The sequence below is a fragment of the Symphalangus syndactylus genome, chromosome 19, assembly GCF_028878055.3.
Source record: "Symphalangus syndactylus isolate Jambi chromosome 19, NHGRI_mSymSyn1-v2.1_pri, whole genome shotgun sequence".
NCBI lineage: Eukaryota > Metazoa > Chordata > Mammalia > Primates > Hylobatidae > Symphalangus > Symphalangus syndactylus.
In genome coordinates, this window is record NC_072434.2 from 9,281,072 (window position 1) to 9,307,232 (window position 26,161).

Here is a 26,161-nt window from a genome sequence, read left to right on the forward strand (position 1 = left end):
AGGCAGTGGAAGCAAAGAGCTGGCACTGGTGCAAGCCTGTGTGGGTCTTTGCACAAGCCAGGCTTCCTCTGACCCTAACACCCACAGCAATCAGTCATCACACCTTCCCAATGCACTAAGAAGGTGTGACATTTGAAACTGGTTAAAGTCTCCCTGGAGCCTGCCCGGCAGCTCTTTGTGAATCAGACCCTGCTAGGAGGGAAGGTGATTTTGACACGTGTGGTCTACATACGCCGCCAACCGTCTCCTGCTGTGTGACCTCCAGCAGGTCATCTCTCTGCCCTGGGTCTCAAGGCTCCACCTGTCAAAGGGTGTGGCAGGGGTTGGGAGGGGCATCAGAGGAGCTGCTGAACCCGGGAAATTTCCTCCCAGTGCACACAACAAGAGCCAGTGTTCTTCAGAATCTGGAAGGCAACACATGTAAGTGCTCACCGCAGGACCTAGAACACAGGAGTACTCAGCAGACTGTGGTGTCCAGCGGGCAGGACACTGGCTGGGAGTGGGGGATGCTGAGCTTTTGCCTCTTTCGCTCTGCAATTTCCAGTGAGCCACATCCTCTCTATGGGCCTCAGTTTCCACATCTGCAAACAGCAAATGTGAAGATCCAGGCAGTCGGCCTTGTGGCCTAGCTGAGGCTCCTTCTGTTGTCCTGGACTCCTGTGGGAAGGAGGGAGGGGAGCAGGTAGAGGGGGTGCAGGGGATCTTACGGAAGTATCTGAAGCACTGTCGACTCATTTTTTCTGCCTGTGGCCAGACTCTCTTAAGCTCCAATCACTGTCATGTTCACTGGCAACTCAGCCTGATCAGAAATGACCCCGTAAGCCAAATTGCCTCCCAAAACTTGGGGTTCAGCAGATACTGGGAAGAATACACTCACATTTAAATGTGGAAGGCAACTAGGGACAGCGGGAAGATCATGGGGCAGAGCCAGGACCTGAGCTGGAGGTGCAGATGTAACACTGGCCAAGTAGCTTCCACTCTGTGGATTTCAGTGACCCCACTGTGAAAGAGCAATCCAGCCACCGCCCTGTGCCTTCCCTGAGCACAGGAGCTATCCATCAAAACTCTGCAGCCCAGGGCACTGCCCAGGGCCTGACTGTTCCCCAGGAAGATACAAATGTTACTTTTGGCTTGAAAACTCTATGGCTTGGGGATCTGATGAAACAAAGGGGCTGCTAGATGGTTCATCAGTTGAACAGACACTCACTGGGTGCTCTGTGCCCAGCAGACGTCCCAGTCTTGCCCCCCAGAATGCAGAGTCCTGCAGAGACCTCCAGTCCCATTGCCCCATCCCCAGGAAACGCACTGCCCATGTCTGAGCTTATGCCCCAACATGGCAGGACCTACCAAGGGAGGTGGCTACAGAGAGAGGGCAAGAGCAGGCTGCCTTCTAACAGGAGGCCACCTCCCAGCCATTTGGAAATTACTACTTGCAAGGCAACAGAATCTCAGTGACAGATTCTCATTTTATCATTACCCATGTCACAAGAATGTATTGCGACGAGGAGGGGCCGGGAAAGTCGGTGCCTTAATCACTTACAGACCACGGAGGCCCCAGTCCCGGCAGTGGAGGAAGATTTATTGTGGGGATGGGTGGAAAACAAAGAACAGTTGTGCAAACTTTACGGAACCACATTATGGGATATGCCTTTCCCATTTCCCACTGGCGAATGTGCTGGAGGCAGTTTCCAAAGGGGGACTGAGCTCCATTACCCAACCACGTGCAGACACTGTGCCCCAGCACGACACGCTGGGCTGACCTGGCCTGGCCCACGGGTGCCCAGGCATTGGCAAGTCTGGGTGCATGGTCCGATGCCAGTGGATCTGTGGAAGAAGGGCTCCAGATTTGAGTGGACTGCCCTTCCTGGGCCCCAATGTCCTCATCTGCCAATTGCCATGTACCCACCACACTAGCAACACTAAATGTTACCTCTGCCCATATCACAGTCCTGTGTACAACCCTTCCGAGGCTCTCTCCACTCCCTCGGGGCACAGTCCAATTTCCTTACACTAGACCTGGAGGCCCTTTGAGGCCCAATTCCAATGTTTCTGCCCTCAACCCCCATGCAGGTAACTCACTTCAAGACCAAAAGGACACCTATGCTCCCCACAAGGTCGAGACTATCACATCTCAAAACCTTCACATGTGCTGTTTCCTTTCCCTGCAATGCGTCTTCTCATGGTCTACACCTGGAAAGTGCCCACCCACCTATCAGAGCCCAGCTCTCATGACATCCTGGGGAAATCCTTCTCCCTCCTCTGTGTCAGAGGCATTGGTTAATTCATTTGCCACCAGACCATTCTTCCTTTGACACTGTACCCCTTGCTTCTAGCACTGAACTTGGCACAGGATGGTGTCAAGCTGTGTTGAAAGGTTGGTGGCCAGGTGGGGGTGGACAATACAGATTAGCCCAAGGCTGTCTCCCAAGGGGAGGGCACAGTTAAGGAAGGACTTTAAGAAGGGCCCCTTCTCCTGAGCATCTGGGTCTTGGTGTGTCCAAGGTGACCGAGGCCTTAGGGGTTACCTGGCCCATCACCCATTTAACAGACGAGAACAGGACGCTGAGGTCTGCAGCTGCAGCCATCCAAGTGAGCGCACAAAGCCAGCTCTGGCTACCCCATCTGTTATCCAGCAGAGACAGAGCCTATAAATTCTCAATTACGAAGTTTGCCATTTCCAGGATGGCCCTCTCAGAAAACATGGTCTGGACACCTTCTTAGAGTCACTGTTGATTTTATCTGACGTTCTCACACCAGTAAGACAATCGTTTCAATTCCATTTACATTAAGTTCAAAAGCTTTTTTCTTTATTAGTTTAAATTCAATTCAAATAGTTGTGTTTTTTTATCCTTAATTTTTTTTCATATTCCATAAAGCAATGTTGAGCTCACAAAACTTGGCCAGCACTCCTATTCCCTCAAATTTGGTGCTCCCGGGAATTCTCTTCCCTGTGAGAGCTTGGGACTAATGACTTCAAATAATGGGGAGGTGGGGGAAGGAACAAGGGCTCCTGTTTTCAAGCATCTAATATGCGCCAGGCACAAGGTAAGTGCTACACATATATGATCTCATCTAGTTCTCACAACACTCTCCCCTCCACGCAGACAGGAAACCAAGGCTCAGCGAAGCCACGTGACTTGTCTTGAGGTCTCACAGCTGGTTAAGGGCAGAGTAAGGGATTTGGACCTTAGTGGTTGTCCTGTGTGTTTAGCCATTGGTCTACTCTGGGTCAGAATTTAAATAAGAAGGGAAAGGGGTAGCGGGTCAGGGATGGAAATAAGTAGAAATGGGGGATGGGGAATGGGGGTGAACCAGGGCAGGGTGGGAACGGAGGTGGAAGTGAGGTGGTGGTGGGCTGTGGAGCAGGGAAGGAGGGCATCCAGCAAAGCTGCAGGCTGAGGCCTCAAGACCAGGAACTACATTTGGGGAGCACATAGCCAACCAGTTCCATTCCCAACAGGGAATCTAACCGGGAGGAACACACCTGTGAAAGTGCCCTCTCTGTACTCAGAGGCCTGGCTGCAGGCAGGAGTACTGGACTGGGAGTCAGAGACTCAGCTTCAGCCCAGCAGCCCTGACCAGGGCAACAATGCCCCTCTGCAGAGCACTCTGCAGTTACAGAGCACAGCCCCCCACCCCTACAGAAACTTCTGCAGTTACAGAGCACAGCCTTCCACCCCCACAGAAGCTTCTGGGGTGAGCATCACAGCTCCCATTTTACGGATACAAAAACAGATTTGAGAGTGAAGTGTCTTGTCCAAGGCTGCACGGCTAGTGAGCAGCAGAGCTGGGATGAGTCTCCAACTCCATCTATCTCCAGTCCCCCTTGTCCTGCCCCAGGCAAGTTATTTCCATCTGGGGACTCAGTCTCCCCTCTGCACAGTGGCTGGTGGGGGGCGAGGCTCTGACCTAATTGCAAGGCCAGAGAACTGGAAGGACACTGGCTTCCAGGAAGCCTCTCCTTGTTAAGCCCAAGCCCCCTGGGTTTGCTTTTCCAAAATAGGGGAGGAAGAAAAGCATCCCAACGTAAGCCAGATCAGTGGAGCTAAACCCCGGGCTCAAGAGAAGGAAGGACATTGGCATCTGCTGGGCCCCTACTAAACACAGTCTACTGCAGCCTCTGACTGCTAGGCACTATCCCATTTCACAGCGCAGGAAACTGAGGCTCAGCACAGCCAAGCAACACATCCAAGGTCACAGAGCCAGCCCATGGCAGAGCTGGGACTTCCAACAGCCTTTTCTGTTTCTTTGGGGACATTCGTGACTGAACAGCCACTATCCATTTTAGACTTTCCTTTTTCTCTTTTGCAAATGTAAATTGTCCAGAACAGCCAGAACCATTTTGATATGCTTACCGTGTGCCATTGTCTAGTTTCTCATCAACAGTCCTCTTACCCCAATTTCATAGGTAAGAAAACAGAGGCTTGCGGAAGTCAAGTTATACTTGTACACAATCGCAGGCTGAGGGGTGGCAAAGCTAGGTTTCAAATTCAGGCTTTCTTGCAGAAAAACTTCAAGCACCAGATTAGGGGGTAGACATGACAGTCTTTAAGGTCCCATCAATGTTGTGACTTCATAGGAAACTACTCAGGAAGACAGGGTCCAGGCAACCTCACACAGCCTTGGAACAGACAGAACAGATAATCACAGGGCAGAGCCTCTGTCCTAGGGAGGGGACTCAGCTCCTCCACAACGAAGGCCAGGCCAGGCACCAAAGGGCATGTGGTCCCCTAGACACTTGGCCATGTTAGGAACCACTGTTACACACAGTGCAACATATGCTGGGAGAACAGGAGGCACAGAGAAAGGGGGAACTAAGGAGGGAGCACTGAACTCGGTTGTGAAGGATGTATAGGCGTTTGCCAGGCTAGAAAAGGCATTCTAGACAGAGGAATCAGCAAAAGCCAACACCCAAAGGATTTAAAGGACCTGGAGAATGCAGACTCTCTAGGAATTCAGGAGGAGAGGAAGCTTCAGGGCAGGAAGAAATAAAGCAGGCATCCCTGGGCTGCTGTTAACGTACTGGATGACATGGGGCCATGGGGCCTGCTCTCTGGGCTTCAGCTTCCCCACCTAATAATGAGGGTAGACATGAGAAGTGACATGATCGCAGGAAGGATCATTAACGAGGACACTTCTGGATGCCAACTTGCAAGCTGACTTTGTCCAAAACAGTTCTCCTTCCCAGACCCATCCAATCCTGGATTGAGTTGAGGCGAGTTGAGGATAGACTTGGCGGCTTGAGTGGGTGGGCCACTTGGCCTCTCTGGCCTCATTTACAGCAGAATTCTCCAGGGCAGCTTTTTGATTTGACCAGAAACTCCAGCCTCCAGGAAGGGAGCTTGTTTCCAGGTGACTATTCTAACGAGAGTGAAACGTTTTACTTTTCAACCCATGAGGTGTTCTCTACTCCAAGACAGAACAAAGGACCTATCAAGTCAGCAGGCAACAGGCTCTCAAGGTGACTGGGGTGCTGGCTTCTTGAGAAAAATCGTTACATGCAATATCCATTTACTTCCCCACTCGGCTGAGGGCTCCTTGAGACCAGGAAGGATTTGATTCCCTTCTGTGACCCCAGGGCCCAGCCAGGGGGCACACAGCAGGTGCTCAGTGACAGCTTGCTGAATGAGTTTCAGATCTGGATATTCTCTCAATATTTGTAAACAGACTGATGATTCTGTGCCTGGCAGGTGGCTTGGGGTCACGGCTAGCACACAGTCTCTGGAGTCAGACTGAGACCTGAGTTTAAATCTGACCCCACCATGCATTTGGGACCTGAACTGGGGCCAGAACTGGACTATCCTTTCCCCATCTATAAAATGGGGATCATAATTCCAGTCTCCATGAATATTTTGAGGGCTGAGATCATGCACGTGGAAGCACTACATAAACTGAAAATTGCCCGACAAGCATCTCAATAATGATCTCGTCCCACTTGATCAACCTGGCCAAGCTTATAAAGCCAGGCTGCAAAACCTCAGCTCCTGGCTCCCCTCCCTCTCTCCATCATCCAGCAATAATATCACAAGATTCAAAAACAGTGTTCTTCCCACAATGCCAGAAGTCTCACATCACAACATCTTCATCTCTGCACCCCCAGCTCCTAGCACAAGGCCTGGCACACCAAAGCGAGGCAAGTGTTTCAGGGGGATGGTTCTTTCCTAACTGGAGGGTCACTTTCCCAGAGCCTAAACCTTCCCCAACTTTCGATTATCAGCCCCTTCAGGGAACTTTCCCTGCCCACTGATGCGCACTTGCTGTGCAGTCCTGGGCCCCTGACCACCCTTTCTGGGTCTGTCTTCCCTGTTCTCTGTCTGTATGTGATGGGATAAACTGGCCGACCTGCCACTCATCCATTTCAGGGTCCTGGGTAATTCCCTGGGATGAGCTTCAGATGTTGCAATGAGTCAGGGGTGTCTGCTGGCCTTAAAATGCTCAAGCCCATAGGTCTCAAGATGCTGGGCAGGGGGCAGAGGGCAGCAGATGCAAAGGGACTCCACCCACTGTGATTTGAAAAGCACAGAGGTGACTGTTCTTCTGAAGGAGGAGGTTGGGCGAAGGTGGATGGGTAGAAGGCGGTGTGTCCCATTAGAATGGGCCAGGCAGCTGAGACAGGTCATACAGAGCAAGCCATTTTGCCTGCGAACTTCAGAAATATACAATCTCTTCTTCTGTAAAATGGGCATGGTAATTCATGGCTGGCCACAGTAAGTCTCAGAATATATTAATTATCTTCTCCCTCAGGATATCCCATGGGATATGAGCCCAGAACCCCAGTCAAACCTCTCTCCAGTTAGTGGGCAGGTCAGCAGATATGGTTGGTATCTACCTCCTGTGTGATCTTGGGAAGTGATTTGGCCTCTCTGGGCCTCAGAAGTTTTCGTTTTTGAGACAGGGTCATGCTCTGTCACCCAGGCTGGAGTGCAGTGGTGTGATCATAGCTCACTACAGCCTCAAACTCCCTGGCCCAAGTGATCCTCCTGCCTCAGCCTCCCACGTAGCTGGGGCTACAGGCATGTACCACGATGCCCAGCTAGGTGGTCAAAACAACAGATAGGGAACGGCTCACATTGAGCCAGGATAAAACAATCTCTGAATCTCAGTAAGGAGCAACTCCCTTTAGCTCCCCTGCCCCTCCCAGCACCCAGGATTTTGTTTCTCAGGGGCTGGGGGAGGGGGGGTAAAGGTTTGGGGCAAGGCAAAAGGGAAAGCCAGAAGCCCCAGGATTATGGAGAATGACCCTAAGTTTGGCCCAGGCTAGGAGGGCAAGGCCCTCCCGGCAGGTCCAGCCAGGTGGCTTACGTTCTGAGTTCCTTGGCTAGTTAAGGCCAATCCATAATACTCAGCTTTCAACCAGATCGACTTCTCTGGCCCTAGATTCAAAGGCACCTGGGACAGACTGGCAAACAGTGGAGAGGGGCGTAAGGAATGGAGACCAGTGGCCAGTGCAGCTGCAGTGGCCAGAGGAAGCTGGGCAGGATGAAAACCCGGCCCAAGACTCCAGCAGCTCATGAGGACTGGGAGGACACGCATGGGCCTCCTGTGCCACAGGTCCAGCTGCCCCAGCCTAGCTCCATGCCGCCTGAGCAGACACTGTCTGACTCAGAGAAGGTGATCTGCAAGTGACTGTCAATGAACAAGATGCAAAGAACCAGGGATCCCTGGTAGATATCGAGTGGCAAGGACAGAGTGCCTGCCCTGCCCGGAGCAACTGCCCACACACTGCCCTGCCCACCCTACTGAGAGCAGAGGCTGCTACAGAGTCTCAAGTCCAGGCTCTGCCATCCATTGACTGGCTCTTTTGAGCCGTAGTTTCTTCATCTGTAAATCAGCTGTAAATAACCCTGCCCTAAGCCCCGGGGCTACTGTACACATCACCTGAGATCAATGCTGGAGTGTGATGGGGAAGCAAGCACCTTCCCTTACATCATCTCTTTTATCCCTAATCACGACAACCCTAAAAGGCAAGTACTATTATTGCTCCATTTTACAATCGAGTATGCTGTAGTTCAGAAAGGGTAAGTCACCAGCACGAGGCCACACAGCTGCCAAGTGACTAAACCAGGCTGGGTCCCAAGTCTGTGGGACTCCAGACCTGGGCTTTTCACCTCTGCACATGCCTTCCAGACTGTGCTCACAGCTTTGGTAAAACTCTTCACCAAAGTAAGGGACTCTTCTCATGCCTATTGTTGTTTTATAAAACCCAAGGTAGAGTCATTGTCATGACTTTTCCTTTTTCACTCTGCCTCTCTCCTTCTTCATGTGGAGAAAAGCAAGCTACAGTCTGCTAATTTCTGCAGTCGCAGACAATCAGAATTCCGGCCGTCTGGGAGAACCAACCTAAGAAAGCATGAAATTAATCTGTTCAAAGTTAACGTCTTGGAGGCGTCGCGTCAGTATTTGGGTTGGACGCGTAACCTTGTTATCGTAACACAGATGAAGCCCCACATTTAATAAGGCTGAGACAACTCGGGCAACGTAAGAAACATAACAGGATATTGCAGAAAGATTAGGGAGCTTCCTCTGGACAGCATGGATGGGCCGTGCAGAGGACAGGGTGCGGGATGGATGGTGCCATTGTCCCTGGGGGTCCAGCAAGTCCCTAGTCTCAGGCCTGGCCTAAGGACTAAGATGCTCAGGCAGAGGGGAGCTGGGCTCCTCTCAGCAACACTGAGGCCTGCCTGGTGCCGGAGCAGAGGCTCCGCTGGCTAAATGTAAGCCAGCTGTGAGAATGGGAGTGTTCCAGTCGGGGGAGGCTTACCTCATGAAAGAACCGTGGAAACGGCTGCTGGAAAGATAATAAAAGGATTAACTGCTATTTTAGTGGGTCATTTACTCTTCAATCAAAATGTCTCATCTATTTCCTGTTCTCCAGAGGCTCTGGGTCCAAAATTCCTTTGTCTATTACAGTGCATGGTAGCAGAGGCCTGTCATGAAAAATTAATAATTTTATAAGGAAGGGAGATTTTACTTATCTGGGTGCTGGTTGAGGCCCACCCCTTCCCCTGGGTTACCCACTGTGCCAGCATCCTGGAGGAGGGGGAGCACGCCCACCCCACCGCAGGCAAGAGGAGGCCAGGGGAGGCTCTGACAAGCCTCCGAAGCCCAGATCACTGCTGCTGTCTCCAGATGGTGACACCCAGCAGGGGCGGCCCTAAGAGCCCAGAGAATAGTCAGTTTAGCAGATCTACACAAAGAAGAGCATTGCAGTTTGGAAAGATGTAGGCTCGAGTCCCATTCCAATGGTTACTAGCTGTGTAACCCTGAGCAAGTTATTTTTATTACCATTATCACTCTTAGCCTCTATTCTTATTATAACTGTTGTTATTGTTTCCAACTAGCTGTGTGACCTGGGGCAAATTATGCAATCTTCCTGAACCTCAGTTTCATCATCTGTAAAATGGGGGTTCACAGTATCTACCCCACAGTGTTGTGCTGAGGACCAGGTGGAGTTGTCACTTAGAATAGCACCTGCACAAAGTCTGTACTCGGAAGCTGCTTGCTGGTATTATCATCACCACAATCCTAAACCCTGGAAGAGGCAAGACCAAGTGTCCTCATGGGAGCAAGTGGAAGGCCAGCCAGACCCCACCCAATCTTTGTTTCTTCATCTGTAAAAAAAAACCCTTGGTTTTACAGGACTTGTAAGGATTAAACAATACTAATAGGTGAGTGTAGACACAGCTTGATATCACCTCCTCCATGAAGCCCTTCCGGGCCTTCCCTCCCTGAGACTATGCAAACTCCATCCCAGGACCTGCCACTCATCTCCCACCCATCTCCAAGCATGAGTGTCCCCAAGGCAAGGGCCACGGCGGGTCCAGGTCTGGGTCCCCAGAGCCAGGCCTCAGCCAGTGTGAGCCAGTGTCCTGTGAAGTCTGTAGAATCAAGTGAGATCCTGGCAGCCTGGCCGCACAGAGACCGAGTCTGCAATGAGTAACCCAGGCCCCTCTGACCCCTCGCTGGGCCTTGTTTCCCAAGCTAGAAAGTGGGTGGGAAAGGCCTAGATCCTCTCTGAGTTTCCGAGTGTCCAACACAGATACTCTTCTGGATGCCGTGATTCCACACAGAGGCTCCACTGTGAGAAGACCACTAACCACAGGCAGAAGCCAGGTATAAGCCAGTGTCCTGTGGAGTCTCGTCAAGGTTCCTTCGGGTCGCAGAGCCTCCACCTTGGCCCCCACAGGCACCCACAGACTCACCCATAAGAGACAATATGTGAAGGAGAACTGTGGCTCAGCAGCTGTCAGCTCCAGGGTCTCGGGGAGAGATGGGGGTCCAGCTGTCTCCCAGCATCCCTGGCCCGGCCTGTGCGCTGTCTATTGGTCAACTCCTTCTAGGCAGGGGTATGTGTCACAGGACCCCAAACAAGCCAGGGCATCGCCAGGGGCTGGCCCAGCCACCAGGCCTCCTTCCAGCATCCTCTCAGCCCAAAGGCACAAGAGAAAGTCAAAGTCTCAGCCTGTCCAATGCACTCTCCCCGCCACCACTCCACACACAGAACGTGAACCAAAAGCTCCCTCCTCCTGCCTCCCCTTGGCACAGGCCATTCACTGCTGCTCACTTGTTTACAAAGCAAACTCTTTCTCCTCCTTCAAGACCCAGCCTCCTGAAGCTGCAGAAGCAGATCCTGTCCGACGGCCAGCTCCCAGCTCCACAGGTGGGTGGGGCCCAAGGGCAAGCACCTTGCCCCAGGGGGATGGAGTTTATGCTGCTGACTGCCAATGTGTCCTGCCTCCTTCCTGGCCCCTACAATGTCACCCTGGGCTCTGAGTGGGGACACTATGCCCCTTCCCAGACCAAGTGCTCCATGAGTGGGTGTCCAATGACAGTGTTTGACACTTGCACAAGTGCAAGTGTGAAACAGCTTGACTTTGGCTATGGCACCAGCCCCAGCACACCAGCCATGCTACTGCCCTGATGGCTGGGCGGGCTGGGCAGTGGCCCTGGTGGCCCATGCTTCTCATCACCGAGCACACCCTGAGGTCCAGCTCTGCCGTTCCTGGGCAGGCACCTCTCCTAGTGGGCTGGCTGGGCCTCGGCGGTAGCACAGCAGTTAGGCTGAGTGTATCAGGGAGTGCTCCTAGCCTCTCATACAGATATTCCCCCACAGACGGGGCAGAAATGACCTGTCACAGAAATGATCCATCACAAGGGCCGGAGGCCTGAGTACTCACAGTTAATATGCATGTGCGCGTGTACGCATAATGCTAGTGCCAGAAACCTGTCTCAACTCCAGGAAGAACGCTGCTGGTACTACCCGGGGCCTTAGCTAGTAACCCTGGGCCCCAGCCCAAAGCCTGCCCTGGGGACCCGCAGCTCTCGAGCTGGGTGCCTGTGAGGCCCCACTGTTCCTTGGTGGAAGCCAAGGCTGTAGGCAGCAGCAGAAGGCCCAGGGAAGCTCACTGGGATGGGTGGCGGTGAGGGCCCAGCGCTGGAGGAGAGCATGTTCTCCACGTCTCATTGGGCCACCAGCAGGTGGAACATGAGCACAAACAATGAAAGAAGAGGCTGACCATGCCTGTTTTTCCAATCGCATGTGCGCACAGCCCCGGGCCCTGCGGCGTGCTAAGATATATCTAATGCCTCAGGGTGGGAGACTGGGCACCTGGTGAGTATGAGGGCCCCTCTGCCACGGTTCCCAGTGACAGGGGCACTGACCATCTTGACCAGTGGCCACATCCACAGCATGGGTCCTTCCCTCTTCAACCACAGGGATCTCAGCCAGCCCCGAGGAAGGAGTCCCATGCGGCCTCCCTGGGGTACTGGGGTGAGTGCTGCTCTGCCAGAGGGGCTGGGGTGAGGCCTGGCGGCCGATGGGAACTCACCATGCACTTGTTGGGCTTCTCGCCCGAGTGCACCCGCATGTGGATGAGCAGCTTGTAGCGGGCGTTGAAGGGCTTGTAGCGGCGCACGCAGCCAGTCCAGAAGCAGGTGAAGTCCTCGCCCTTGCGCTGGTCGATGTGGCTCTTCTCGATGTGCCGCACCAGCTCCTCCTGCTGCTCGTAGGCTGCACAGCAGTCCACCCAGCGGCACGCCTGCCGCCCGGCCACCACCCTGCCCGCCAGGCCCAGCCCCAGGCCTCCAAGGCTTGGGCCAGGTGGCAACTGAGACAGGGGATATGGGGGCGGCAGGCCCTGCTGGTGAGGCCCAAAGAGCTCTGAAAACTCATCCGCGGGTTCCTGCTTCAGGAAGCTCGCCTTCCGGCAGGCTTCAAGTTGCAAGCTGCCCTCATGGCTGTCCGTCGATGCAGGGCCAGGCCGGGCTCGCTTGGAAGAGCCCCCCAGATCTCCCGCCAGAGGGGGGCTCCGGAGTCCATTTACACAGGTGACCAGAGACGTCTGGGAGGAGCGGATGATGGAGGTGACCTCGGAGGAGGCACAGGGTGAGGAGGAGGCTGGGGAGGTGGGGGGTAGGCCCAAGAGGCAGCAGCGCTTCAGGCTGCCCTCAGGGAGGTGGGCCTCGGGCTGGAGGCCCAGGCCAGAGCTGGGTTCGCTGCCCAGAAGGTAGCAGGAAGGTGCAGGGGTGGCGAGGCTTCGGCCCGGGAGGTCCAGGTCTGGGTGCAGGCCAGTGACCGGCGGGCCCCGACAGTGGGCAGACAGGGATGTGCGGGCCTCTGCCATGGCTTGGTAGTTGGGCAGGGACTCCTGTTTGATGTGTTGTGTGGTTGGGAGGCTGCCGTTCACATAGGTGGCCTGGGGTCTGGGTGACCTGGAAGACAGTGGCCAGAGAGGTCATGAGAGGCTGGGCTCGCCACAGAGGGAAGGCCCAGGCGGGGACAGACAGGGAAGCTGAGGACCAAGGGATGAACAAGCCCAGGGCAGGAGACAGAGGCTGAGGCCTGGAGGCAGAGAAAGAGCACCTACAGATTGGTTGTCTGGAAAACAAGCAGAGCGTAAAGGAAAATGGGGAGAGAGAGGGAGAGAAGGGCTGGGGAGGGAAAGAAGAGGCAGGAGGCCAGGAACAATGGCTCATGCCTATAATCCCAGCACTTTGGGAAGCCAAGGCAAGAGGACTGCTTGAGTCCAGGAGTGTTCAAGACCAGCTTGGGCTACATAGTGAGACTCCATCTCTACAAAGAAATTTACAAATTAGCCAGGTATGGTGGTGTGCACCTGTAGTCCCAGCTACTTGGGAGGCTAGGTAGGAGGATTTCTTGAGCCCAGGAGGTTGAGGCTGCAGGGAGCCAAGCTCATAACATGCACTCCAGGGTGAATGTGGTGAGAACACCAGAAAGGAGGACCTTGCATCATTTTACCAAAGCTCAGCACCCCCCCCCCCCCGGCCCTGGATGCCATGCCATCCTGCCTCCCAGGGGGCTGCCCTGCTCCCTCTCCATGGCCTTCTAGTGAGTTCTCCAGGAAGAAGGCTGAGGTTGGCATTTTGAGGAACACCCGGGTCCAGGGTATATTAAATTCCCCTTACATGTCCTTTAAATCTTTCTTAATTTTTGTAATCTAGCTTAACTTCTACAAATGCTAATTGTATGACACTCCGCCCCAAGCAGCCTGGTCTTTCTACTGTTAATGTCAGTGCATGGGGGAGTCTGAAGTGTAGTCCTGGTGGGGGTGTCTCAGGAGGGACTGAGGAAAAGCTTCTGAGGGGTCCCAGGGTTTCAGGCCCTCACAATGTGACTGCATGAAACTGCGATTTTGGGGAAAAGCCATGGGGCGGGGCAGGCCAGGCAGGGCAGCCCATGGGAGCACGTGGGTTTGAGATCAGGCTCAGCCACATCCAGCCATGCAAACGTGGGCAAGGTCCTTTGCCGTCCTGGGCCTCTCTCCTCCTCTGGGACATCAGGAGGATCCTCCCCATGAGAGCGAGGGTGATGTATGTGGGCACGGCTGGGGTTTGCCAGGTGGCTGTCTTCACCACACAGGTGGCACACAGGTAGGTGCCCAGAGGGCCTCTCCCACATGGGGGGAGCATTCCCTCCACCACTGCGCAGGAGGCCAGGCTTAAATAACACAAGGGGATTCCTGCACTGAAGCTTCCACCATTCTGAGTGGGGGGACCAGGTAAGGTGCAGAGAGAGACAACAGGGCCTACCTGTCACCAGAGAACTCTGAAAAGGGGAAAGGTCAGGAAAGTGAGGCAGGGCTGAGAGTTAGGACGCCCCCCTGGCTGGCTAGACAGAACAGGGAGCCTGGTGCTATGCCTGAAGTCTGGCTAGGACACCCCATGCCACCTCACCCCATCTGAACCTCAGTTTCCTTGCCTGTAAAATGAGGGCTAAGTCTCTCTACCTCAGAGGCTGGCTGCCAGATCGAGTGAGATGGCCCCGTGACAGCCTTCTGCGAAAGGGATGGCAGGGTGAAGGGTGCTGTTATTGCTGTTTACCACCACTGTCTTGGGGCTCTCTGCAGCCAGAGCTGTGGGGTCATCACCCGTCCCTCAGTTTCCCAAGATGGCCTTGCAGCTCCAGCCCCTCCATCTCTGGCTCCCTGCAACTGTAGCATCCCGAGCTCCAGGCATGAGGTAGAGGAGGGGAGGGGAAGGGACAGGGAAGAGGGAAAGCCAGAGTCTGGAGGCCCTCAGAGAGCATGGACTCCAATCGCATCACACACAGGTGGGAAAGGGGCCTGTATGCAGGCATACAGCAGCAAGCTGGGACCAGGCCTGGCCAGAGTCTCCGTTCCCCTTCTCTGGAGTGTGGGCGTTTTTTCCTATGTTGAACTGACCTGAAGCTCCCCCTGAATGAAGGAGAAGGGGAAAGGCTTTTCTGTTTGTTTCTCAACTACACCTAATGACCTTTTCCCTCCCAAGAACCCTAATCTAAGTGATCATTGGGTGGAGTCAGAAGGAGGTTTGAGTCCAAGGTAGACAGCAAACACGTATCCCCTCTCCCCAGGGCTGGCACACTGTCCCCACCATTGCCAGCAGAAAGCTCTGAGTATCTTAAAGATCTGATGGAAAAGTAGTAACTTTATATGGCTTAAAAAAAAAATAAAAGCAGGCCGGGCGTGGTGGCTCACACCCATAATCCCAGCACTTTGGGAGGCCAAGGTGGGCGGATCACCTGAGGTCAGGACTTTGAGACCAGCCTGACCAACGTGGAGAAACCCTGTCTCTACAAAAAGTATTCAGGCATGGTGATGTGCTCCTGCAATCCCAGCTACTCGGGAGGCTGAGGCAGGAGAATTGCTTGCCCAGGAGGCAGGAGTTACAGTGAGCTGAGATCGCACCACTGCACTCCAGCCTGGGCAACAGAGCGAGATTCCATCTCAAAATAAAGAAATAAACAAAAGCAGAGCCACTCCTCAGGGGACTGTGATTCTGGGCCTGGCAAAGGCAGGCATGGGCAGGAGTTCGGCCAGGAAAACATCTGTTTGGAGCAGTCCCTTGAAAATGGCTTCAGGTAAATCAACCAACACCAAGAGAAGAGAACAGTGGTAGCTTCCGTGACTGAGTCACCCAAGTGACTAAGACTGACAGCAAAACCTTGCACAGCAACAGGCGGGAAGGGCGACTCAGGCCTTGGTGACTTGTGGCTCCCCATATGCACTGAGGCAGTACTGCCTCCCTTCCTCCACCGTACTGTGAGGCCCAGGAAGTGGTTCCGGCCTGGCTCTGCCGCTGAGCCCTGTGCACCCCAGGGCAACTCCCATCCCACCTCTAGAAACTGCAAGCCTGGGTCTCCAAACACAGCGAACAACTGCTGAGCAGCTGAAAGTGCCGGGCGCCTTCCCAAGGGCCGTCTCGTGCAATCCTAGCACAGCAGAAGATGTGGTAGTAAGTATCTGCTGAATACATGACTACATGTTTCACGGGAGATTCCGCCATCTGTTTTATACTTATGAAAACTGAAGCGACCTGCCCGAGCCTGCAAGGCAGTGATAGAGCAAGAACTGGAATCTGGATCTGTGTGAATCAGAAGGTTGGGGCCCCAGCTTTGTCTATGGAATGATGTCATCTCATGACCGTTACATTCCTTATGGCTTCAATGTTCTAAGTATCAGAAATGCACATATTCTTTTGTCCATAATCCTGGACCCTGGAAGGGAGCTGCTGAGATTGGGATAATCAGTGTTTCTCCAGCAGAGACTCGCGGAGAGGCAGGGATCTCAGATCTCATGCCCCTGAGGGCTCAGGAACTGCAGTCGGAACGGAGAGTCAGTGACTTCACTCAACAGGCTTTTCACTCTGTGCTGGGTGATGCTGAAGAAGTGGGAAGACCAGGTCCCTGACCTTGGGCAGCTCCCCTTCCAATAGGGCAGTCTGTGGACCAGTCCCCTGAGAGAACATTTGCATTCTGCTGAGGGGTAGATAGAGTTCTGGTGAACAGAACTAGTTATGTAGCCTCTCTAGCCTCAGTTTCCCCACTCAACGGCAGTTGGGGGTTGAGCGCATTAATGCATAAAAAGTGCTTGGCCTGGTGAAACCCTGTCTCTACTAAAAAAAAAAAACCAAAACTACAAAAAATTAGCCCAGTGTGGTGGCGGGTGCCTGTAGTTCCAGCCACTCAGGAGGCTGAGGCAGGAGAATGGCATGAACCCGGGAGGCGGAGCTTGCAGTGAGCCAAGATCGCGCCACTACACTCCAGCCTGGGTGACACAGCGAGACTCCATCTCAAAAAAAAAAAAAAGTGCTTGGCCTGGGGTGCAGTGCACATAAGTACACCACCATCATTTTTTATTAGCCGTAGGATCTGGGCCTCCGGGGACGGTGAGGACTGAATACGAGAATGTGCACCCGAAGGAGTCACTCAGGAAACCGAGGCTTTTATTAGTATTAGAGAGTTAGGCTGGAGGCAAGGAGGTGGCTGGCACAGGAACCCAGGAGCTAGTTGCAAGGTCCTGAGATTGGGAGGGGCAGGCACCAAGAGTGGAGAGAAGGGGCCCCAAACACAAGGCCATCAGGCGGTTGAGGGAAGGCACGGAATTCGGATCAGGTGTGGCACAGGGGCTGGGGGTCTGTTTTTCTTTAGGAAAATGAGTGAGTCTGAAAGAGTCAGCTCAAATTCAACCACTTTAATAGGGAGGGTAGGGGGGCATAGCAACTTAGATTGATGCCAGCGTAGAATTCTACACAGACTCTCCTGTGCTGTAAATTGTCAAAATGATATTCAAAATGACAAATGATATTTCTGACTGTCTCTAGCAAAAGAAAAAAAAATATCCTCTTCCTTAGCTTTTCCTAGGTTAGCACAGCTTCTATCCTGAGAGGTAACAGAATGAATTTCACCAGGGAAACTGGATACCACTGGGGAGCCTCCAGAGAAGAATCCAGCAGATAAATGCATTTGACTGTCACCAAACAATGCACGGCTCAAAAACTAAAATACGCTTGCTCCTTGCTATGGACTGATTTGTGTCCCCCCCAAAATGTATACATTGAAGCCCTGACATCCAGTGTGACTGTGTTTGGAGAGAGAGCCTTTAAATAAATAATTAAGGCTAAACGAGGTTATAAGGGTGAGGGCCTACTCTGATAGGACAGGTGTTCTTATAAGAAATGAGGGCCGGGCACGGTGGCTCACACCTGTAATCCCAGCACTTTGGGAGGCTGAGACAGGTGAATTGCTTGAGCCCAGGAGTTCGAGACCAGCCTGGCCAACATGGTGAAACCCTGTCTCTACAAAAAATTAGCCAGGCATGGTGGCACACACCTGTAGTCCCAGCTGCTGGAGTGGCTGAGGTGGCAGGATCACTTGAGCCTGGGAGGTGGAGGCTGCAGTGAGCCAACATTGTGCCACTGCGCTCCAGCCTGGGTGACAGAGTCAGACCCTGTCTCAAAAAAAAAAAGAATTAGGGCATAGGCCGAGGGATGGCCATGTGAGTACTCAGCGACAAGGCGGTCATCTGCGAGCTAAGGAGAGAGGCCTCAGAAGAAACCAAACCTGCTGGCACCTCAGTCCTGTACTTCTAGCCTCCAGAATGGTGAGAAAGCACGATTCTGTTGTTTAAACCACCTAGTCCTTGGCATTTGCTACGGCAGTCTAAACAAACGAATACACGCCTAAAATCAGAAGTTTTACTAATATCAAAGGAAGCCAGAAGGAATCTAAATTCTCAAAGGAAAATGGTTGCACTTGGGAAGAACAACATCCTTCTATTTAGGAATTTATCCACCGCGGAGCTCCCAAGAGAACGTAAACTCCAGCGGGGGAGATCTTTGCATCCTTCACCAAGATGCTCCCAGCACTGACCACAGTGCCTGGCACATGACAGGCACTTGACAAATGGCTGGTGAAGGAATAAACTGCAAACCAGCAACTGGGCAAATGTTTAGAATCTCTGGTCTGTGAAGCAGGCCTCAGGCCAGCAGCCCCAGGCAGTGGGTGAGGGGCCTGGGGCTGAGCTGGTGTGCACAGAGGCCTGTCTGTGACTGACCTGGCTGTCAGCAAACCAGAGGGCACCAAGGCTGCTATGGTTTGGATATGTGTTCCCTCCGAAACTCATGCTGAAACTTAATCCCAAATGTGGCAGTGTTGAGAGGTGGGGCCTTTAAAAGGTGACTGGGTTGGGTCATGAAGGCTCTGCCTCATGTATGGATGAATCTGTTCACGGGTTAATGGATGATCATGGGAGTGGGACTGGTGGCTTTATAAGACGAGAGAGACCCAAGCTAGCGTGCTCAGCCCCCTCACCAGGTAATGCCCTGCGCCACCTCGGGACTCTGCAGAGGCCCAGCCAGCAAGAAGGGCCTCACCAGATGCAGCCCCTCAATCTTGGACTTAGCCTCCTAACATGTAAGACATAAATTCGTTTTCTTTATAAATTACCCAGTGCCAAGTATTCTGTCAATATGCAACAGAAAATAGACTAAGACAAAGGCACAACTGAGACCCCAGGAGAAGCTGTAGGAGGCGGGTATCAGCCCAGTGCACACCCTAATGAGACAGGGTGGCCAGCACTGGAAGTGTGCAAGCACCGAGTGAACAGCTACCCAGCAGGGCTCTGTGGGCCATGGTCTCCTGGGGCAGAGATGGCATGTGGGAGGAATCCCTCTCTGCCCTATCAGCAGTTCAAGGTTTGACACTGTATAAACTCTGAGCTGGGCTTTCCTTCCCCAACCTACCCATGAATCTTCCTCTTCTGAAATGATTGATTCTCTGTGAAAAGCTCCGTCTGCTTGTTCAGCAGGGAAACACCTCAATAGAAGCATCTTGTGTCTCTCGGAAGGCAAAGCAGAAGGTGCAGGATCTAGGCCAGGCAGCCGCTTCTGAGCTACGGGCCCCTCGTGCCTCCATTTCCCCATGTGTCCCCCCAGCTAAACAGAGGAGGTGAGGCCTGAGGCCCTTGGTCCTGCAGCCTCCTGGGAGTGTCCACAGAAAGCAGCTGCCCACACCTACCTGTTAGGGTGGGGGAAATGCAGCAGCCTCTCACAAGCTTGGGGGTGAGCCCGGGGCGGCGGGCTTCCTGCAGGGAGGAACAGGCCCTGGCAGCAGGTGGGGCCAGGGCCCTCAGCAAGGTCCAGGTCCAGCAGGCTCTTCTCCGAGCTCGGGGTGCAGTGGCCGTAGCTCCCATTCACTAGGCAGAGAAAGACAGGGAGAGAGGGACACAGTGAGTGGGAATAGCCTGCAGAGGGGTATGGGGAGAGGGCAGTCCCTGGGGTACAGCAAGGGACAGGGCACCCAGAGCCAACACTCACTGCATCCCTGCTGCATGCAAGGTACCAGGATACCTCGTCTAATTCCCATAACCACCAGCAGGATCGATAATAAAATCCTCCATTCTCAGATGGGGATGCTGGGTCTCCGGTGGTTAAATGACTGTTACATGAACACTGGACACCTCCTATGTACAGACACTGTTCTAGGTGCAGGAAACACTGGTAAACAAGAGAAACTCCGAGTCTCTTGGAGTGTACAGTGTATTATCCTCACGTTAACCACACAGTGCTCATGAGGCAAGGTGTGAGGACATGAGCTGGGGCGGGTGGCTGCTCAGCTGCGCTGCTGCCCACAGGCCGGAGGGAGTGGTGCTGACACGTGAATGTCAGGGAGTAGGTGCTCACTAAACAGCATCTGGTACTGTTAACACAAAAGCTCAGTCTACATTGTCTTCCAAATTGTGTTACACCATAGAAACACAGTGTGCAATTATACCTCGCTATTGCCTGATTCTTCCACAGCCTGCCTCATGCCCTGCCTCGCCCTGCTAGTGGGTTTCTAGGAAGATTAACTGAAGCAGTTGATGTGAAAGTGCTGAAAAACCACATAAAGTGTAACAAGAGTCAGGCATGCTTGTTCTAAGCTCTTTCGCCTCTCTGGGCCTCAGTTCTCTCATCTACGGATGAGGGATACACACCTCCAAACTCTATCTTCTTATGCTTTCTGTCCTGTCACTCACAGAGCAAAGCTAGGGAGGAAAGGATATGAATTTTGGGGGCTGACAGAGCTCGATGTGAGCCCCTACTCTGCCCCAAACCAATTCCATAACTCGGACAAATCCCTGCACAGGCCAGACCCTGTTTCCCCTGTGTAAGGGGATCTCACCCGTTCCCCAGTGATGCTGTCAGCCTCTGAGAACAGAGGCGCAAAGTCCCTAGCACGGTGCTGAAACCTAGTGGATGCACCATGAAGGAAACTTGTTCTTATTGTTAAACAGCACTTCAACAATTACAAAGTGCCTTGCAGATATAATAAAACATGATTGATAGGCCCAAGTATGGCCAACACTGAGAAAGATAAAGCATTAAGACGTGAAAAAAACCTGGCCCCGGAACATGATTGACTCCTTACCATGAGGAAAAGGACATCAGCAAGAGCAGCATCTGCCAAGCAGCCTGTGCAGGACCAGGGCTGGGGACGCACACCACTGTCTCACTTGGGCATCCCCACTGATGTCCAAGGGAGGCCTGAGTCTACTATCCTCATTTTACAGAGGACAAAGCAGAGGCATGGGGAGGTTCAATTACTCACCCAAGAACACACAGCTAGGAAGCCTCTGAGTTGGATTTCCGGATCAGATCTGTCAGACCCAAACCCCACATCTTAATCACTATGTAATAAGAAGCCTTTTAGAGACTCTACCTCCGAGGATCCCTGTCCCTCAACCCTAATTCTAGCCTGCCTTCAAGGCAGTTCCTTTGGCACACAATTATCCCCACGCTGAGGCAGGGCACTCAGCGCTAACTAGCCACGTGCCATAGCTCTGGAAAGGCACCAAGCATTTGCTTGCCGAGCACGTTCCAGTCTGTGGATGAGCATATGCCACGCTCACAAGGTCCCAGGGCAGGTGAGGTGCTCATATGGGAGCCTCCAGGTTCCCAGCCACACGTGAGCCCGTGGAGAGGACTCAGCAAACATCTGCTCCCACACTAGCTTCCCAGCCCCAGCGCCAGCCCCAGTCCTGGCCCGTCCTGCTGCAAGCAACGCTTGTTCCCACTGGCCCTGGCTGCTGCCTGGCCAGCCCCTCACAAGCTTATGTTTTAATAACTGCGTTGTTTTTTAATTAAAATGAAATCCCTGGTAACAAATGTGAATGGCCTGAGTTAATGAGAGCAGGCTGCCGCTCATTTAACTCTGTCTCTGCTTGGCCATCTTTGCCTTTTCCAAATCGTTTCTGCATGCAATTTTATTGTCCCATTGAGGCAAACCCTGGGACTGGGCCTCAGAAAACTGTGGATAATTTTATGACCATTAATAGCATTTGGAGCAGAAAGAGCTTAACCATCACACGGAGCAGTTTCACCAGGGTCTTTCTCCCAGAGTCTCTAACGGGGGTGCCGTTCAGAGCTTCCTTCCAGGACTCACCAGGCCCCTCCAGGGCCTTGGGTTACTCCTCCCCTCCTGCACTTAGGAGGCTGTGTGCAGTGAAGGCAGGCAGGCCCTAGAAAGGGTGGAGAGCCAGCACCTACCAAGCCCTCACTCATCAAGACCTTCAAGGGTCCATCCCTGTGGGGCAGGGGCAGGACAGCCATTTTCCAGATGAGAAAGGCAAGGTTTGGAGAGAGATTCTGTGCCTTTGAGCAGGCTTGTGGGTCTGTAAGAGGCAGGGCCACAGTTCAAACCTAGATCTCCCAGACTTTGAAGCCCACACCCTGCTGCCTCTTGGCCAACTGCTGAATAACCAGAGACCCCTAAGTAAGTGTCCCCACCTTTGACTCCAATGAGGGTCATGTTGGAGAGCCTCTGGGGAAGTAAAAAGTAAAACCACCATAATGATGTCTAAGCTTTAATCTTTGCAATAATTCTGCCAGGAGGGTAAGCCCGCTCCATCGACAGATGAGGACACAAAGGCTCAGAGGGGTCAAAGCAGTTTGCCAAGGTCACACAGGGAAGAAAGGACTGAGTGGAGATCAAACCCATCACTTCTATGGGAAGAAATAGTCTTTACCCAACAAACTATTGAGGCCTGTTAGCTTCTTCTCCTCTGGATACAGTAAAAGGTTTTCCTGCAGTAAATAAACAAACCAGCTTTGGGAGGAAGGGAGGAAGGCGCCACTCAAGTCATAGTATGGTGCCACTTAGTGCTCTAGGCTCATTCGAGCCCTTGTCTGCTGGGACCCTCACAGTGCTCTGGGTGGGAACATCAACCTCCTAACTTTGCAGAGGGACACTGAGCACCAGAGCCAGCAAGTGGTCACCCAAGGTCATATAGTAATTGCTGGCATAGCTGTGACCCAAAGTTGGTCTTTCAAAGCCTAGACTCTGCCCCGGGATACCTGCTGTCTCAGAGACTGGAAGTTAAACCCAACACTGCAAACATGTGTCCCAGAAATGCTGCTGTCACTGGAAAGATGCAGGGACTCTCATCGTTACCCATCACGGTCCCATGTCTGCCAGGAAAGATGTAGGTGCTGCCTCCTGTCTGTTGTCTTGCCTCCCTGTCCCCAGTGACTTCACAAGACCCAGATGGAGGAGGTCCACTCCTGTTCACTCTCCATCTCCAGAGATCATGGATGGATGGATCCTTCCCTGGAAAAGCCAGGGGAGCAGGGGTGCCCGAGAAAGAGGTTGGCACCCGCAACCATGTCTCACTCTGTGCCACAAAGGGCCAAGAGCCAACCTTGGGCCTGGCTTTCCCCATGCAAATGAAGCTCCTTTGGAGACTTACAGGGTGATGGAGTTCTGTGTTTACTTTTACAAGTTAGTGAGAAATCCTAGAATGTCAGAGTTGGGACTGGCTGACCATCTATTTCATTAATAGATAAGAAGCTAAGGCTCAGAGAAGGAAAAGGCCTCCCCCAGCCACACGGCGAATCCATAGCAGGGCCTGGATTGGCACTTTTTAAGCTAGGTAAGAATTTGGTTTGGTTTTCTCATCAAGCCTCAATGTTCTTAACTGTAAAATGGTGCTAACACCTAACCCACAAGGTTGACGTGACAAATGAGAATATGAACACGATGCATTTGGCGCGAGGCCTAGCTCACAGTTAGTGCTTAAAAAGTAATGTGATGATAATTATTTCTTTTATGTCTCCTTGAGCCTGGGGCAGGGAGATGGGGACCTGTAAGGGAAACACGCTGTCCCCAGAAAGGGCAGGTCTGGATCACTCTAAGGCCACACTCAGAAGGACAAACCCCCAAGACTTGGGGTTCAGTACATGCAGGATGGCGCGGCCTGAACGAGGTCACAGCCAACAAATCTGAAGCAAACAGCTCTAGTTACACACCAGAGAGCTTTGCAAATTACCATAATGACTTGGCTATAAAGTGGCACCACATATAAGGTGACTCCCCACAAGAATTTTAATTTATGCTGAACCCTGCCAAGTCTGCATGAGAGTGGACAATGATGCATTCAGCATCTAAGACCCAGAGGCTGCCTCCTTGCAGTCCCAGGAGCATCCAGCAGCTGGGTCCAGGCAAGCCTACATCATGACCACCTTGTTTTACCCACAAGCAGACTTTATTGTCTATCAGGCACTGGGCTGGTGATAGGGCACTGCACTTTACAGTTTACAAAACATTTTTGCATCCATCACCTGTGAGCTTCATTACAACCCTCAGAAGTTGGCTGGGCAGGCTCAGAGAGGGCAGGTGATTTGCCCAAGCTCACACAGCAAGTATAAGGCTTAGACTTGCCTGACTCAGCCATCTAGTCAGCAAGCTTTTTCTGTAAAGGGCAAAAAAGTAAATGATTTAGGCTTTGTGGGTATATAATCCCCGCCACAACTACTCAACTCTGCCCTTGTACCATTAAAATATATATATATACACACACACACACACACACACACACACACAAATGAGTGGGACTGTGTTCCAATAAAACTTTATTTAGAAAAACAGATTGCTGGCTCCTAGGCTGTTAATCTGCCAACCCCCGATCTCATGCAGCAGTGAGAAAGACAGGATTCAACATCTGAAATAAGCATACTTTTTCCTGCATCTGTAAAATGGGGAGGATTTTACAGGGTAGAGCTGAGGGTGTGAAATCACTGTCAAATACTGAACGCAGGCCTGGCTCCTGGTGGGCATTCAATGAACGGAAGTGCCTTCAGCCTGGCTCTGGGGCCGCTACAGCCTAAGCTCCCCTGTCCACCTGGTGTGACCTCACACATCCATGATGCTTCGCTGCTCTGAGGCACACATCCTCGGCATCCTGTCAGGGTGGCCTGACCCTTCCAAACCCCAAACCCCTCTGGGCCCTCAGAGCCCAGCAGAAGCACACCTCCTCCTGGAATGGTCCTTGGTCTCCTGCCTTCCCTCCTGGTCTCCCCCACTGCCTGAGCTCCCCGGCCTCGGCAGTCCCTACGAATAGCTGCCACTTAGGTGCGCCTTCTGCACATCCAGCACGTGCCAAATCCTTCCCATGGTTTTTCTCTAAATCTTCACAACATCACTACAGTACTCTCTACTGCCACACAGATGCTTTTGGTGCAATGGAAGTCCTGCCTCCTCTACGAGCCTGGGAAATCCTTCAAGACAAGGATCTTGGAGCTCCAGAGCCGCTGAATGTCAGTGTGGCCCTCGGCATGATTTTGTCCAACTTGCTTCACATATTGAAGGGAAAACAGGGGCCCAGATTGAAGAAAGGACTTGTCCTAGTCACAAAGTGAGTGCGTTCTCTAGACACCTGGGCCCCCCAGGCATGTGCCCCCTCATTCCCTCATTCCCAGCACAGTCAGGCCACAGCAGGTGCTTAGAAATGCTGGGAGGGTAGGTGGCTGGGAGGCCTGTCTCAAGTTTACTTTTGTGCCTGCTATATGCCAGACACTGTGACTTAGGGGAGCAGAACAAGCTTTGTCACACACACACCTAGGTTGAAGTCCTGCTGCACCATTAACTTTCTAGCTATCTGACCCTAGACAGTCACCTCATCCTTCTGAGCCTCAGTTTCTTCATCTATAAAATGGGGATAAGAATCCCAGCTCCAGGGGATGGCTGGCTCTTAGGATTAAGTGAGGTAATGTACATGGAGTCTCTGGCATGGTGCCTGGCACAGGCAGCACTTTGATAAAGGCCCCTCTGCTGCTGTCCGGACAGGCAGGAAGACATGGTCAACAGCCCCTGGGGTAGACCTATTTTCCTGGGCAGTGGGCATCAGCTGCCACGGAAGAGCAGCCCTAGGCCAACGGAGTCATGCCAGCAGCCCTTCCCCAGGAGGCTGAGCATAGGCGCAGCAGCCGCCTCTCTGAGCCTAGCTTTGCCCTCTGTGCCCCAAGAGTGCTCTGCTGGGCTTCCCACAGGCCAGACCCTGGCAGGAGGGGCACCCCAGGAATCACAGGCAGGAGACATGGTGCTTCCCACTTCCTACGTCCAGGGCGGGTGAGCAGCTCACCGCAGGACACACAGCAGAGACAGAGCCCGGGCCGCGTTCATCTCCTAACCCTTTCTGCTCTCTGGGCTGCCTCGTCACTCCCTCTTTTCCCTCCTCACAAAATCCAGAAGCCCAGAGACCAGCAGGGAGATGGGCTTCTGAAAGAGGAGCAGCAGGAAGGTGGACAGCCCGGTGGACCGGCTTAGCTGAGACCTGCTGCTTGCCTGGAGGCGCCTTGGGGCATTCACAGCCATCAAGGGGGCCGTAACCTCAGCGGGGGTCTCCAGAACGGCAGGCCTGACACTCGAGGCCTCACGCCGGGCTTATGCCGCCCACCACCTCTTATCCCAGACTGCAAGAATCCCATAAATTCCCCCTTTAAAGCTAAGCTAGACTTACGGGGACTCGGGCCAGTGAAACCTGAGCAGGCTCACCTCAGGACGGCACCGCAGAGACACCCGAGCCAGCCCATAGCTCCAGCCCAGTCCAGGGCCAGAGTGAGCAGCCCA

The 26,161-nt window shown here is 53.0% G+C and overlaps 1 protein-coding gene across 5 annotated transcripts in view; it reads right to left on the reverse strand.

Moving 5' to 3' along the window:
- GLIS1 (GLIS family zinc finger 1) overlaps positions 1-26,161 on the reverse strand; it is a 237,084-nt gene that overhangs the window by 74,603 nt on the left and 136,320 nt on the right. For 3 of the 5 annotated variants that reach the window (XM_055233518.2, XM_055233516.2, XM_055233517.1), the window contains exons 3-4: positions 19,295-19,472; positions 11,829-12,711 (exon numbers count right to left, since the gene is read on the reverse strand). In XM_055233518.2, the coding sequence (XP_055089493.1) occupies positions 11,829-12,711; positions 19,295-19,472 (1,061 nt within the window). Of the gene's footprint in view, positions 1-8,761; positions 8,786-11,828; positions 12,712-19,294; positions 19,473-26,161 lie in introns of all 5 variants that reach the window. The other 2 variants (XM_055233515.2, XM_055233514.1) reach the window with 1 other exon arrangement.